Here is a 12909-nt window from a genome sequence, read left to right as displayed (position 1 = left end):
TCAGTGTTCTGTTCACTTGTACAGGTGAAAATGGACAACTGTCGGCTGGGAAACATCTTTCCATACAGGACACCGCTATATGTATCTGTCTGTCACTGCTGTACGCCTACCTGGCGCTCCGTTAACGTTAAATGAGCCATCCTAGCGACCTGTCGCGGTTATATTCACCTGTATTTATTCGCCTCCGGTCACATTGCGAAAGGGATCAGCCACTAAATGCACCGGCCTCGCGAAGTGACTGATGTGACTGGCTCACCTTTACCTGGCTGATTATAAGTCTTGTTATGGTTATTACTGTTAGGAGAGGATAATATGAGTAGAGCAGGGGTTTTCAAACTGGGGTCCATGTCGTGACGTCACTGGGTAACACATTTTCATAATCCCCGCCTGCCCGCGAAATACGAACAGAGTCTGACCTGCCCACAAACACTTCCGCTAGTTAGTGTGTTTACATCATGTTGAGAAGACGCTGTGTTCAAGGATACCACAGAAATACAATTTAAATTTTACTTGCGTTTTTACATTTTGGTTTCACGCTTGTTATTTTTTTATCCGCGACTGCAATACATTTGGCGGGAAAATTATCCCATAGCATTGCCCTCTTTCACTCTCACCTTTACTTTTTCAAAAATATATTTTGTAAGTAAAGTATTTTAAAGGATAATTTAATAACCAGACTATTGCTGTATAACTTTGAGGGTGAATCTCATTAAGAACGTATTAGCATAAAGACAGAAGCTTATTGTTGTTGTTGTTGTTGTTGTTGTTTGTTTGTAACGTTATTTCATGAATATTAAGTATATTTCCATAACTTCTCATTAATCGAAGTAATCTAAAAATAATAATTCTAATAATTCTCATGACTGCCTGGACTTTTTTATAATAAAATAAAATAAAATAAAATAGCATCAATTAATTTATTAGTTTTATTAAAATTAATTATCTCATTAAACAAACATTTATGTAATGTATAAATACTTATATAATTGAAATATATGTGTTTATTTTTTGGATTTGCATTAATGAGAATGAGATTTTTTTCACATTACAATAATTATAATTGAGGGCATGTGTGCATAATTGTCATGATAATTATTAATTCGTTATTAATTCTTGATTTTTTACCACATTATCATTATACAGTACAATTATAATGATCCTAAATGTAGGCTTCATTTTCATTATGCAGACTTTTTTTATTTTCTTTTTTTCCCCCTTTTTATTAAAGGGTGAAATATGACTTTTATATGTTCCTGGTGAGAATCATCCTTGAAGAAACATTGGTGGATTTTTTTGGGTTTAAGCAGTTGTGTAATGTAGTATAACAGTAAAAAATAATGAGGAATTTCACCTCTTCTGAACAACTTCCTTTCCGACTGTGGGAGACATAGTGGACCTGCCATGGCAGCGGCTGAGACACCACATACGGAAGAGGTTCCTGTTGACGTACCCACCGAACACCCAGCTGAAGCAGAACAGACACAGCAGAATCAGTGTGTGCATGTGTGTGTATGTGCTGGGGTGTGTGTTGCATGTTGTACAGTACAGTACGTTGTTATTGATGTGTGTGTGTATACGTTTTTTTCATTTGAGACCACATTTTGCCTCTTTAAGACGATGTCAGGTTTTTTTGGTTTGACTCATGTGTCATGATCTTGCATGCTAATCTGTCATTAGAAAGCGTCCATCTTGTCCCCAGTGAAGTAAATCAACTCTTGTGGAATAAACAGAACAGCCGTGTCAAAACTTAAGTGATCTAGTTCCTACAGTCTCATTTCCATTGTTTATCAAGATTATTAAGGCCCTGAATTGCAATGTCATGCACCCTAATATCTTTATTACTGAGACTCAAGGATGTTGTATGATTAACCATCTAGAGTGGAAATGTGAACTTAAAGACTTTTCATATAACACATTTCAAAATATGTATTATTGTTATTACGGAGTTGTGGCAATACAATGGCAGTGTCACGGTACATGGTGCTTTTATGATTACCATACCATACTAAATGATTACCATAATGTATGGTCTTTAAGGGTGTTTTATCAACTACAGGCACTTTTGTGTCTCAGGGATTATTATTATTATTATTACTATTATATATATATATATATAATCATGTTTCATAATTTTTATTTTCATTATATGAACAACACTGCCACATTATAACTGTCTTTGAAACATATTACCATGCCTTAATTTTGTCTTGATGTTTTTTCAAATTATTGATTTTTTTTTTTTGTCCCAAACTTACAATGTGAAAATGCCTCATAAAACAATATTATGTCATGATAATATAAACTAAAAGGAAAATAAACATAAACCATGTGTAAATATTTATTCATTCATTCATTCAATTTAATTTAATTTAATTATTTAATTTAATTTAATTGACCAGCAAGAGGGGGAAGTCACAGTAATCCTCCTGTGATGCATGAATGCTGGACATTTACATATTAATAAGCTAGTGTCAGAAACACCCCTAAAAGTTACCTTAAAGAATATATGTCCACAAAACGTTTTAGCACCTCGTTTTTAATGTTAAATCATTAATTGGAAATTCTCCTTTTGTCCATATGTTCTAATGTGCTTTGAAATGAATGAACATTATCTCTCATTTCCAAGTAGTCAGTAAGAAAAGAACCTATTTAATTAAGAAAATAAATAAAAACAATTGTGATATTGTCCTGTGTGGTATGACTGAGTCCTCTCATCATATTTGTCTATCTAGCATTTTTGTCATAGATCATAATGTCTGGCATATGAAACTATGAAAAAAATTTCAGTCAGCTGAACCGGTTTTGGCTGGTATGTTGACGATTGGCGACAAATGCACAAAGATATAATCCAATGAGTTGCCTTACCTGTTCAGCCACTCTCACCATCATATACATGGCTGTTAGCATTGTCGCCAGCATTTTGAAAGTCTATTCACTGCCTTTGTGTTTTTCTTCAGGTAGTCCCGTTCAGAGCACGTCAACCGTGGTTATACTCAGGGAAGTCAAGGATCTAGAGCTGCATCTTTCTATTCAGCCAGACACACTCACACGGCTAAGTCATTTAAAGAGCTTTGCGTTACAGAAATAGGAGGCATGTAATCTTTTCCTACGCGCACATGAGCGTTTATCCCTCTGGGTAGAACTTTCACCTCATCCTGAGCCAGACATTACGCTTAACTTGAATTACTTGAACTTGACTCAAATGAACAGTAAGGAACCACCTAGAACACTCTAGTAACCTCATTGCAAAGTGATAAAAACAGAGGCAAGCACTAGTTTACACATGAAAGATGTACTTTTCATATACTTTAAGGGGGTCTGAATACTTTCCGTACCCACTGTACATTCATATACACTTTTATATATTACGGTGTTCAACATTTCAATGTAAGTTTGAATAAATATAATATTTGAATAAGTATATTTTATTTGTTAAAAAATAGATTTCAATGATTTTGCATTACCTGACAAAAGCTTTGCTTTCCACTAAGAAAACCGTTTGCAAAACACTTGGGTTGAGTTCCCGGGAAATCTTATGTTTGCTTCCAAAAACTTTGAAATATCGTTTTAAAGTTCCTCTCATAGTTTTAGCATGGGGCTCTGTAAAATACATTTACACCAGGACATCAAAAAAAATCACATTTGTAAACAGGACTACCTGTAAAGCAGATGTTATCGATGTACATGAATGTTCAGAATCTCTTCTCAACTAATCAGACTTTAATCAGTCAGCAACTGTATAGATAACAGAAGGTGTGATGTCATTAATGAAGTCATCACTCTTTCATGAAAGCCAATCATGATTGAAACCACAGCAGCACAATCCTTATCTAAACACCATAAATGCATTAAAAATGGAGAGCAATAATGATTAAAACTTGTTTAGTTTTTTTTTTTATTTAGTGCTTGCCTGTGAAAAACCAAATGCTTAACATAAGTTACCAAGCTTTTTTGTGAAATGTTTTACTTGAAAAATCTATTAATGCTTAAAAATAAATTGATTTTTTTTATTTTTTTTTATAAATTACACTTGGTTAGACATTTTGCTGACAAAACAATATGTTTTATAGAAGTATTTTAAATGATCACATTGCATAATACTGTGTAGGACATGGATTATTTGGTACTTTTTTTCTGCTGCATGGGGGTTGTTGTTTTCTGAGTGTGTACGTGATAAAGACCTGCATGTGCGTAGATACCTAATGAACGGGGTGGTGCAAATTCCAAAAAAGCAGACTGTATCACTCTCAAGGCTCATATAAAAGCTCAATGTCATGCTAGTCATGTCAGTTCCATGTCATGACAGCACAGCACACAGCCAAAGAAGGCATCATAAATTTTAGGTAAGCTTACTTGCTTATTTATTCATTTGTTTGTTTTAACTCCAAAGCGAGATGATATGGTAATATGTTAACAATGATACTAATGACGACATATTTTGTATACAACCATTAGCAAAGTTTAGTATTTCAGTAATTTAATTAAATGAGGAATTGCATGTATGATAGTATAAATGTGTACTTTATATTTGATTTGAACTGAATGGGTTTTAACTGATCTGTGGTTTTGAATCTATGTTTAATAAAGTATGCACTAGTGACTGCCTAATCCTTGGTGAGGAATGCAAAAGCAAAAGCGCAGAAATTAGCTTTCCATCTGTGTGGCTTGTGAAAAGCATACTTATAACCAGAGGCGGACAAAGTACACAACTCCATTACTTAAGTGAAAGTACAGATACTGCTGGTCAAATATCACTCCATTACAAGTAAAAGTTGTAAAGACAGATTTTTACTTCAGTAAAAATACAGAAGTACTGCTTTATAGGTAATATTTTCACATACACAATTTAGCAAAATCAGACAATATTGTGTCTAATATAAACCACAATATTAACTTCTTATTATTGAATTGTTGTAAACAAATATCACATTTGGAAGTGGTCAGTGCTCAAAAAATGCTGGGAATTCTCTAATCTCTTATTTATCAGTGATTACTGATAAACTGTGAAAAAAAGAAGAAATAAATCACCCACTGACTTTCAAAGCTGCTAATGACTTTCTACTGCGAGGACCTTGATCGAAATGTAATGGAGTGAAAAGTACAATATTTGTCTTTCAAATGTAGTGAAGTTAAAGTCATAAGTTTCCAGAAAAAATAACACTCAAGTAAAGTACAGATACTCAAAAAGTGTACTTAAGTACAATACTCAAGTAAATTTACTTAGTTACTGTCCGCCTCTGCTTATAACCCTCAGGAAAGAAGAAAGATGAATGTTTTGTAGTTGATGAATGAATTTTGCTGAAAAATACATAAAATGCTGGTTGTATTGACAGTTATATCGTCAAATGATAAAAGAAAACCCCAGCTATGTGATTTTGATGTACAGGACACACTTATACACACTATTAGACATCCAACCAATAATGCAGCAACACTGTCAGAAAGTAATTAGCCCAGTACGATTAACATAATTTGTCCCCCTAAGGCAAAGTGTCAACAGTTTTATTAAATTGTGTTCCTCAGATGGATGCAGTTTAGGAAAAGTTGGATATGATTTATCCTCTGTCAAGGATATGAACATCTAATTTGCAAATACCTATCTGTCCTAAAAATCAGATTAATGAATCTATTATCAGGTCTATGAATATATTATTAGGTGGTGTCTGGATGAACTCTCAAATTGTTGCTGCATAAAAATTAGATTAAATTGACTTTTGAGTTGACATTTGAGTTGAATTTGACTAAATGTAATGTAATGTAAAAGCTAAAGCTTGCATTTTGTATTTGCATGTTGTATATATTGTTTACTTGTAAGTAATTTCATTACTTCAGAGTTATGTGCTCTCTAGAAGCTTGCTTTCTGCAAGTGAACATCACTTTGCTGTGCCATCCCAAAGAGGCACAAAATCACTTTCACGGATTTTTAAATTAAATGTTCCCTCCTGGTGGAATGACCTACCCAACTCAATCAGAGCAGCTGAGTTCTTATCCATCTTCAAGAATCAGCTAAAACACATCTCTTCCATCTTTATTTTACCCTTTAACTCTAGCACTCTCTATTCTAATTATATTCTTTAAAAAAGAAGTGTGTCCCTTTAGACTTGCACTCTATTAATTTACTAACTGCTTGTTTTCTTAAAAAAAAAAAAAACTAGCTTCTCTAATCTTTTTGCATTCTATCTATTTGTTGTCTTTTGATTTATTATACAATTAACAAAAGCAAAAAAGGCCTCTAACACTACCTTGCTCTATTCTCTTTCTATTCTATCTGTTTTCTTTTTATTTATTATATAATAAAAAAAAACTTGCTACGTGTACTGCGTTAAGCTAACTGAGACTTGTTATAGCACTTGCATATATTTGTTCTCTTGTTGATTTTGATTGCTTCCATTGTTCTCAGTTGTGCTAAATGACTAAATGTAAATGTAAATGTACTTGTATTCATTCATTCATTCATTTAGTTTCTGAAGCAGAAAGAGGGACATTCTTTAACATGTTGTTTTTGGCCGGCAGGTCAATGTGATCCTTCGGATTGTAACTGACAATTAAATAAACATTCTAAAACAATGTCTCTACATCGGAAGACTATCCCCGACCCGGGGCCCCTTACTACTGAGATAGGTAAGAGTTACCATATGCATCAAATGTCTGTTTCCATCATCTCATTATTAAGCATTTCTTTCCAAGCTTTTTAGAAACATCATAGATAACATCAAAGTTTTCATGATTATTGCAAAATTATTATAATTAGAATAAAAGTGATAAACACTGAATTTATTCACCAAATATGGTTCTCCTCTAGTGTCTGAAATTGACAGGGACAAGCATATTTTACTGCACATGCTGGACCTGCACAGGGAAAAGGTGGCACCTTTGGACCTTACAACAATGCAATATGTAAGCACTCCAAGCACTGAAGATGACCTTCCACAAGACCCAACAGAGCTCTTAAATGCATTCCTCCGGCGGCTCTGGCTATGCAATCCCCAAGCCCGCAGCACTTGCTGCAAGGTACCAGTAGGAGATTACGGTTTGGACATGGATGAGAATTCACAATGCGCTATCAATCCTTTAGACCTCGTTGCTGTCATCTACATGACAACAAATAGTTTCCTACAGCAAGAGATCACCCAGCGGATGTTGCAGTGCAACTTTGCAGTGCCCCTGTATCTTCCCCCTATTCACCCAGAAAAGAAGGGAACCATCCTCCTGTGTCCATTTAGAGGTGTTCTCGGTCAGTGGAAGTCACTTTCTGAGGGACCCATCATGAAGAACATGGCCGATTCCAGGATGCCATTTCTCTCCGCAGTGAGGCTAGGTTCCTGCAACGTCTCGAAATCTCGAGTACTCAACCGTGTTCTTGGGGGTCCACATGAGCTGAATGACTGCTTCGTAAACTGTGGTATGGAGGGAGGGCAGCTGCCTCGAGTTCTCTCTGATGGTCTGGTGGAGGTTTGCTGGAACCTGCATTCAGGAGATCGTCATAAGATCTTTTCTCGTCCTGTGCTAGTTGCTAATCTTCGTGGAGATGCAGCTGACTGCGAAAAACAGATGAGTCTTCTGTGTTACACATCTGCAGTCCTCATAGTTTTCTTTGGACGTTTTGGTGCCAAGGAACGAGACCTACTTGCCTCATGGAGGGACAATACAAGTCACATGATTATAATCGACTGCTCAACATCAGTAGAGGATGGACAAGATAATCAAAATGAGAAAATGAAGCAAAGGCTGATGAAGGATTTAGAACTTCCTGATGGAACAATGCTGAATGGCTGTGAAGGTGATGAGGAAGAAATTGCTGAGAACTTAAGAGATGTTCTGGATCGCTTTATTCCATACCTACACACCACAAACCTTGTAGGTACAGCCGGTATGGCCAATGATCTCGACATTAATGTTGATGAAGATGAGCTCTGTCGAATGGCATTCAGTGAAGTTGAAGAAGTCCTCAGTGGAATTGAAGATGGAGTGTCTAGCTATTTGGAGAATCAGCTGCCCCTGCAAGGTACAGTATGGAAACAGTTGTGTCAGCTGGAGAAGGAGGAGGCACGTCACCTACAGCATACATCCCAGAGCTTAACAGGGGAGAAGGAAAACCTTATAAAACAACTGCTTGATTATAAACTAACAACATCCATGAGAGCCTTTACTGCAGCTCTTTGTTCATTTGACACAACCAAGCGGGCATTCTTTCTCTCTTGGATGAGAGTGAAACTTGAAGTTATGCAGTTGGATAACCTGTCCGATCAAAGGGAAGCAGATGAGGAACAAATGCAAGAACCTTGCATTGGACTTGAACATTTCCTTCGAGAGATGGGACTGGTCTACGAAAGATACTTCCGTGGCCCAAACAGCGACTTGTATGACATGTTCCGCTTACCATATTTAGGGGCTGAACTACTCTTTTATGGAGTTCCCCTTGAACTCTATGATGGGGATGCCTCCGTTTTTCCCATTAACTGGGTATACAGCGTTCTTTACGAGGTACACAAGCAGCTGCCAAAGTTCAGTCACATGAGAGTTCTGACAATCCTAGGTTTCCACAACTCCAAGAACGCAGAGGTCTTATCTGCCTTGTTTGGGGTCAACTTCCCAAAATGGGGTAGAAGGCATATCAAAGGGGCATGCATGCTTCTCCTCAGCCTACCTGACAACTTCAGAATGGAGATGGACTGTGAATTTCTGTTGTTGATTAGCACAGAAGGTTTGAACGCCCAAACAGAAAGAAGCCTTGTGCATGCAAGTGAACTGGCTACCTTTGTCAGTGGGCTGAGTGACATTACACTAATAAATCTACCAGATGAGGACCAGAATGAAACAAGAAGCAACCTTCAGATTGCTGTCAACGCTATTCTCTGCACACGAAATTTGGAGAGGAAGACTACCTTCCAGGTTGCTTCAGAGGGAGCAGGAATGGATGGAAAAATCATGAGTTGTGTAATTGATGTACTGACCACAGGACAGCTCCCAAATGAATCTCAAAGAGAAACACTTCCCACAAGTGAAAGAAGAGGTATAGGCAGCAGCTCTGTGACTTCAAAAAATGATCAAATCTACAGTGATGCAATTCTCAGACTTAAGAAAAGACTGTTGACTATGTTCCATGAAAAGGCAACAAATGGCCAGCCAACCTGCTTGGGTGCATTTATGGAGCATATGTTAAGTCTGTGGGAGTCAGTGAAAAATGAAAATTTTGCCATAAAGTTCGGAGAAACGGCTACAGCTGATGCCATCATTGGCCTCTGCAGAAAACTCGTACAGGGAGAGAAGCAGCTCAATGATCAACTGGATATTTGGGTGGAAGCATTGGACAATCACATAACAGAGTTAAAAGAATCGGTATACCAAAGTGGAGAATACATGGATTCAGATAGGCTGCTCAGAATCTTGAGAGACGAAGCAGCTACCCAAATCAATACAGAGAGAGACCATATTAAGGCAAGTCTCTGGGACTACCTTAGGCAGGAGGATATTGATATTGGCCTTGTGGAAAATTACAAAGTAAGCCTTCACAAAAAAGTAGACCACATTCAAGAGCAAATTACATATGATGTTGCCCAGAAACTTGAGTCTGCTACCATTTGTCATGATATGACAGTTAAGATGCACGCCTTATTGACATCACTTGAAGCAGCCCTGGAGGTGAGGTTACGTTCACTCTTGCAGACCTGCAAGAACAATAACTGTGTGATTGAGGACAAGGAGCTTGAACGTGAATTTGCAAGTGTTTGGGAAAATATCCCATCCAACATGAACGATCCCGCCTTAGAGACACAAGAAATCTTTGCAAGGATGGTGGAGCAGCTAAAGAAAAACATAAGTGATCGTGGTCTAAAAAAACAAAACATAAGACTCCGAGATGCAAAGCAGCTCAATGGCTTTAAAGTGAAGACTGCCCATTTTGCTTTGAGTAGTAAGATGAAGAAAACACTGAAGTACAATAAGGATGTTGCACAAAGATTCACTAATAATTTGATAGAAGACTGCGACAGAAGAGTCTCAGATAAAGTGTGCCACAAAGAGGGCTACTCAGATAGCTATATGAGAGAGCTGCTTGCAATTATGGACAAAGGTCTAGAATTTTTAAAAGGTGAGCCATTCGTGATGAGTCCCAAATTTGAAGTGGATATCAAAGGATACGTCTGTGGCAAAGCAGCAGAGTCCTTTCAAGAGGTGCAGGATTCATTCATAAGGGAAAAGGAAATAAAAGAGAGATTCCTAAATGAGACCAGGGAGAGGCACATGTTGAATTTCATATATCAGTTCCGAAAAAGGGACCAGTGTCAAAAAGCTGCTCAATCTTTCACCAATCAGTGCCTCAAGCCAACAGTCGAAGACTTCATCTACAACAGCTTGGAGAGACAGATATTTAATGATATCCTCAAGAAGAAAAATTCACAACTTTATAGCTCACCAAAGAAGTTCCACTACAGTCTTCTTAAAGAAATGCTGATGAAGGACAGCTTTGAGGATTTCCATGAGTATCTTCAGTCCCATGAGAGCTTCTGCCGGAAGAGTATTGAGAACTTTATCAGAGCTCATCTGTCAGGTTCTGTTATGATCGAAGACCGCAGGGAACAGCGAATGCACCAAATATTTGATTGGGTAAAGAGGTGCATTAATCAGGCATCTGAATCTAGTAGTGGGGCACAGAGAAATGCTAGACAACTACTTGAGGAAGTTTGTGCCAGCCTGGCGAGTCTAGGAAAAATCACTATGCCAACTCAAATCTTGAAGAAACCTTTGTTTGACATAAGTACGCATCGTGAACATTTCTTTGCAAACCTAGAGGAATCAGTCTCTGAGTTATCCTCATCAATTGCTCAGGAATTTATGGAGAATGAGGATGTCATTGAAGTCCCGGATGACCTCCCTGATAAACTTCAGGACATGCTATATGAAAGAGTCAAGGGGTGCGATAAGCGCTGTCCTTTCTGCAAAGCTCCATGTGACCTGGAAGAAACAGAACATCAAGTGCACGAAGCGGTGGTGCATCGTCCCAAAGGTCTAGTGTGTTATACCAATGCCAACTCTACCACTCTGTCTCACAACACCTGCTCTGCAGATATTGCAGGACAAAACCAATTTCAAAACAGAGATACAGCGGGCCGATCTCTGCCCTTTAAGGAGTACCAATCTATCTACCCAGACTGGAAAATTTACCCAGAAGATTCTAGGAATAACAGGGCTGCAGTCTACTGGAGATACGTGTTCATGAGGTACAACAGGAGATTTGCTCAAAAATATCAGTGTGCACCTGCAAAATTACCTGAAGCATGGGGAAATATCACTCAGAGGGAGGCCCTACAGAGCTTGAGGGAGGCCTTTCAAATTACAGAATGATAATGTCCTGCACCAGCTTTATTATGTACATGTCTGTTTTTCTGATGATTTTACTTCAGCTGATAAAACAGTTTACTAATACAGAGCTTCAACACTATTACAGAACTCTAAATAAAATCAACAGAATGTGAAATTCTGATTCATCACTTATATGCCAGTTGATGAAATAATTGATAAACTCTTTCCTGTAATAATGTGGTTTAAATACAGGATGATATGTTCACTAATTTGCATCTTAAATATGTTTAGTGTAAAAATCTAAACATAATTCAGTAATATTCACTGTTAATGTCTTCTGATACACTTCTAATAAGATGTATGCCAATATGGCACTGTTACTCTTTTGTCATTATGAATGTTGCAACGTCTTCATTACAAAAAAAAAAAAAAAACTTAACAGCAAAACTATTTCATTAAAAACTACCTTAAAACCAATTTTTTCTTTTTCTGTCTCATTTCTTTATCATATTTTAATCAAATTCTAAAATTGTATTGTTTAAAAAATATATTTTTTGTTTTTGAAAAAATGCAGAGCTCTAAAAGGGCAATGTAACGATAACTCTATCATAATCATGGGATATTAGGTTTCACAAGCCACTTAATTAATGCTATAATTAATGCTTACAAAATGTATACAAACTGTACAGTAAATTCAAAATTAATTTTAATCATGATAAAAGTTTTCTTGAAAACCTAATTTTCACTGGAAGAGGAGAAAGTAGTAAGGGAGATGGGACAGTTGTGGTATGGAGTGGAGAATTTTAGTTAAATTTGGTTATGTTATTGAATGGGTGTGTTAAAGGAATGTGCCTTGTACTGAGACTAAGTATCTCATGCAACCCCAGTGCTAGTACACACTCTCTCCTATGGGAAATTTAGTGTATCCATTTTACCTAACCTGTATATATTTGGAGTGGGGACATATACTAACACGAGGAGAACATGCAAACCAAACCCCCTTCAGAAAGCCTTCCTGCCTCAGCCAGGACTTGCTGTGAGGTAACAGTACTGTCAGATGTCATTAACACTGGAAGGAGAAAAAGTCATCTACAGCAGGAGCTAGAATTTTATTCACATATATTTCACACTTTATACTGACTTGTTTGAAAATAATGCTGTTCTCAAAACATAATAAACGAATGCATTACTACATATAATGACATTTCTAAACTTGTCACTTTTGCACTTCTCATTTACATCAGATTTTGGGAAAACTCTGTTCTGTGGCACAAGAATGTGCTTTCAAGTAAAATGGAACATTTAAAGAAATATACAACACAGATACTTTTATAGTCTGTATTGGTGCTGTTTGAGCTCCTACATGGACAACGTGGATTACCATTATGATGCATTATGATGCCATGTGACTTCCTAAGTGACAGAAACGTTCCCATTAAGAGCTACTCATATTCTGGTATAAATGATTAAGCAAATTTGTATGTACAGAGCTCTAGTAAATTTAACATGGACTTCTCTTGGATGTTTCCATATTTTGGTTCTTCTCAACCTGACCTGAAGCCAGGGGTGTAGATGATGCGGGGGGCGGTTCCCCCCCCCCCCACTTTT

At 37.1% G+C, this 12909-nt stretch overlaps 1 protein-coding gene across 1 annotated transcript; it reads left to right on the top strand.

Moving 5' to 3' along the window:
- Positions 1 to 6566: 6566 nt before the first annotated feature.
- LOC107752287 (interferon-induced very large GTPase 1-like) lies at positions 6567 to 11343 on the top strand. The gene is made up of 2 exons (XM_016568225.1): positions 6567 to 6621; positions 6803 to 11343. The coding sequence occupies exons 1-2, from the start codon at positions 6567 to 6569 to the stop codon at positions 11341 to 11343; spliced, it is 4596 nt and encodes a 1531-aa protein (XP_016423711.1).
- Positions 11344 to 12909: the final 1566 nt, after the last annotated feature.

This window comes from Sinocyclocheilus rhinocerous, unplaced genomic scaffold (genome assembly GCF_001515625.1).
Source record: "Sinocyclocheilus rhinocerous isolate Xijiao unplaced genomic scaffold, SAMN03320098_v1.1 scaffold1012, whole genome shotgun sequence".
NCBI classification, from domain to species: Eukaryota; Metazoa; Chordata; class Actinopteri; order Cypriniformes; family Cyprinidae; genus Sinocyclocheilus; species Sinocyclocheilus rhinocerous.
The sequence above is the reverse complement of the archived record's forward strand: the minus strand, read 5'-3'. Positions and strand labels throughout refer to the sequence as shown.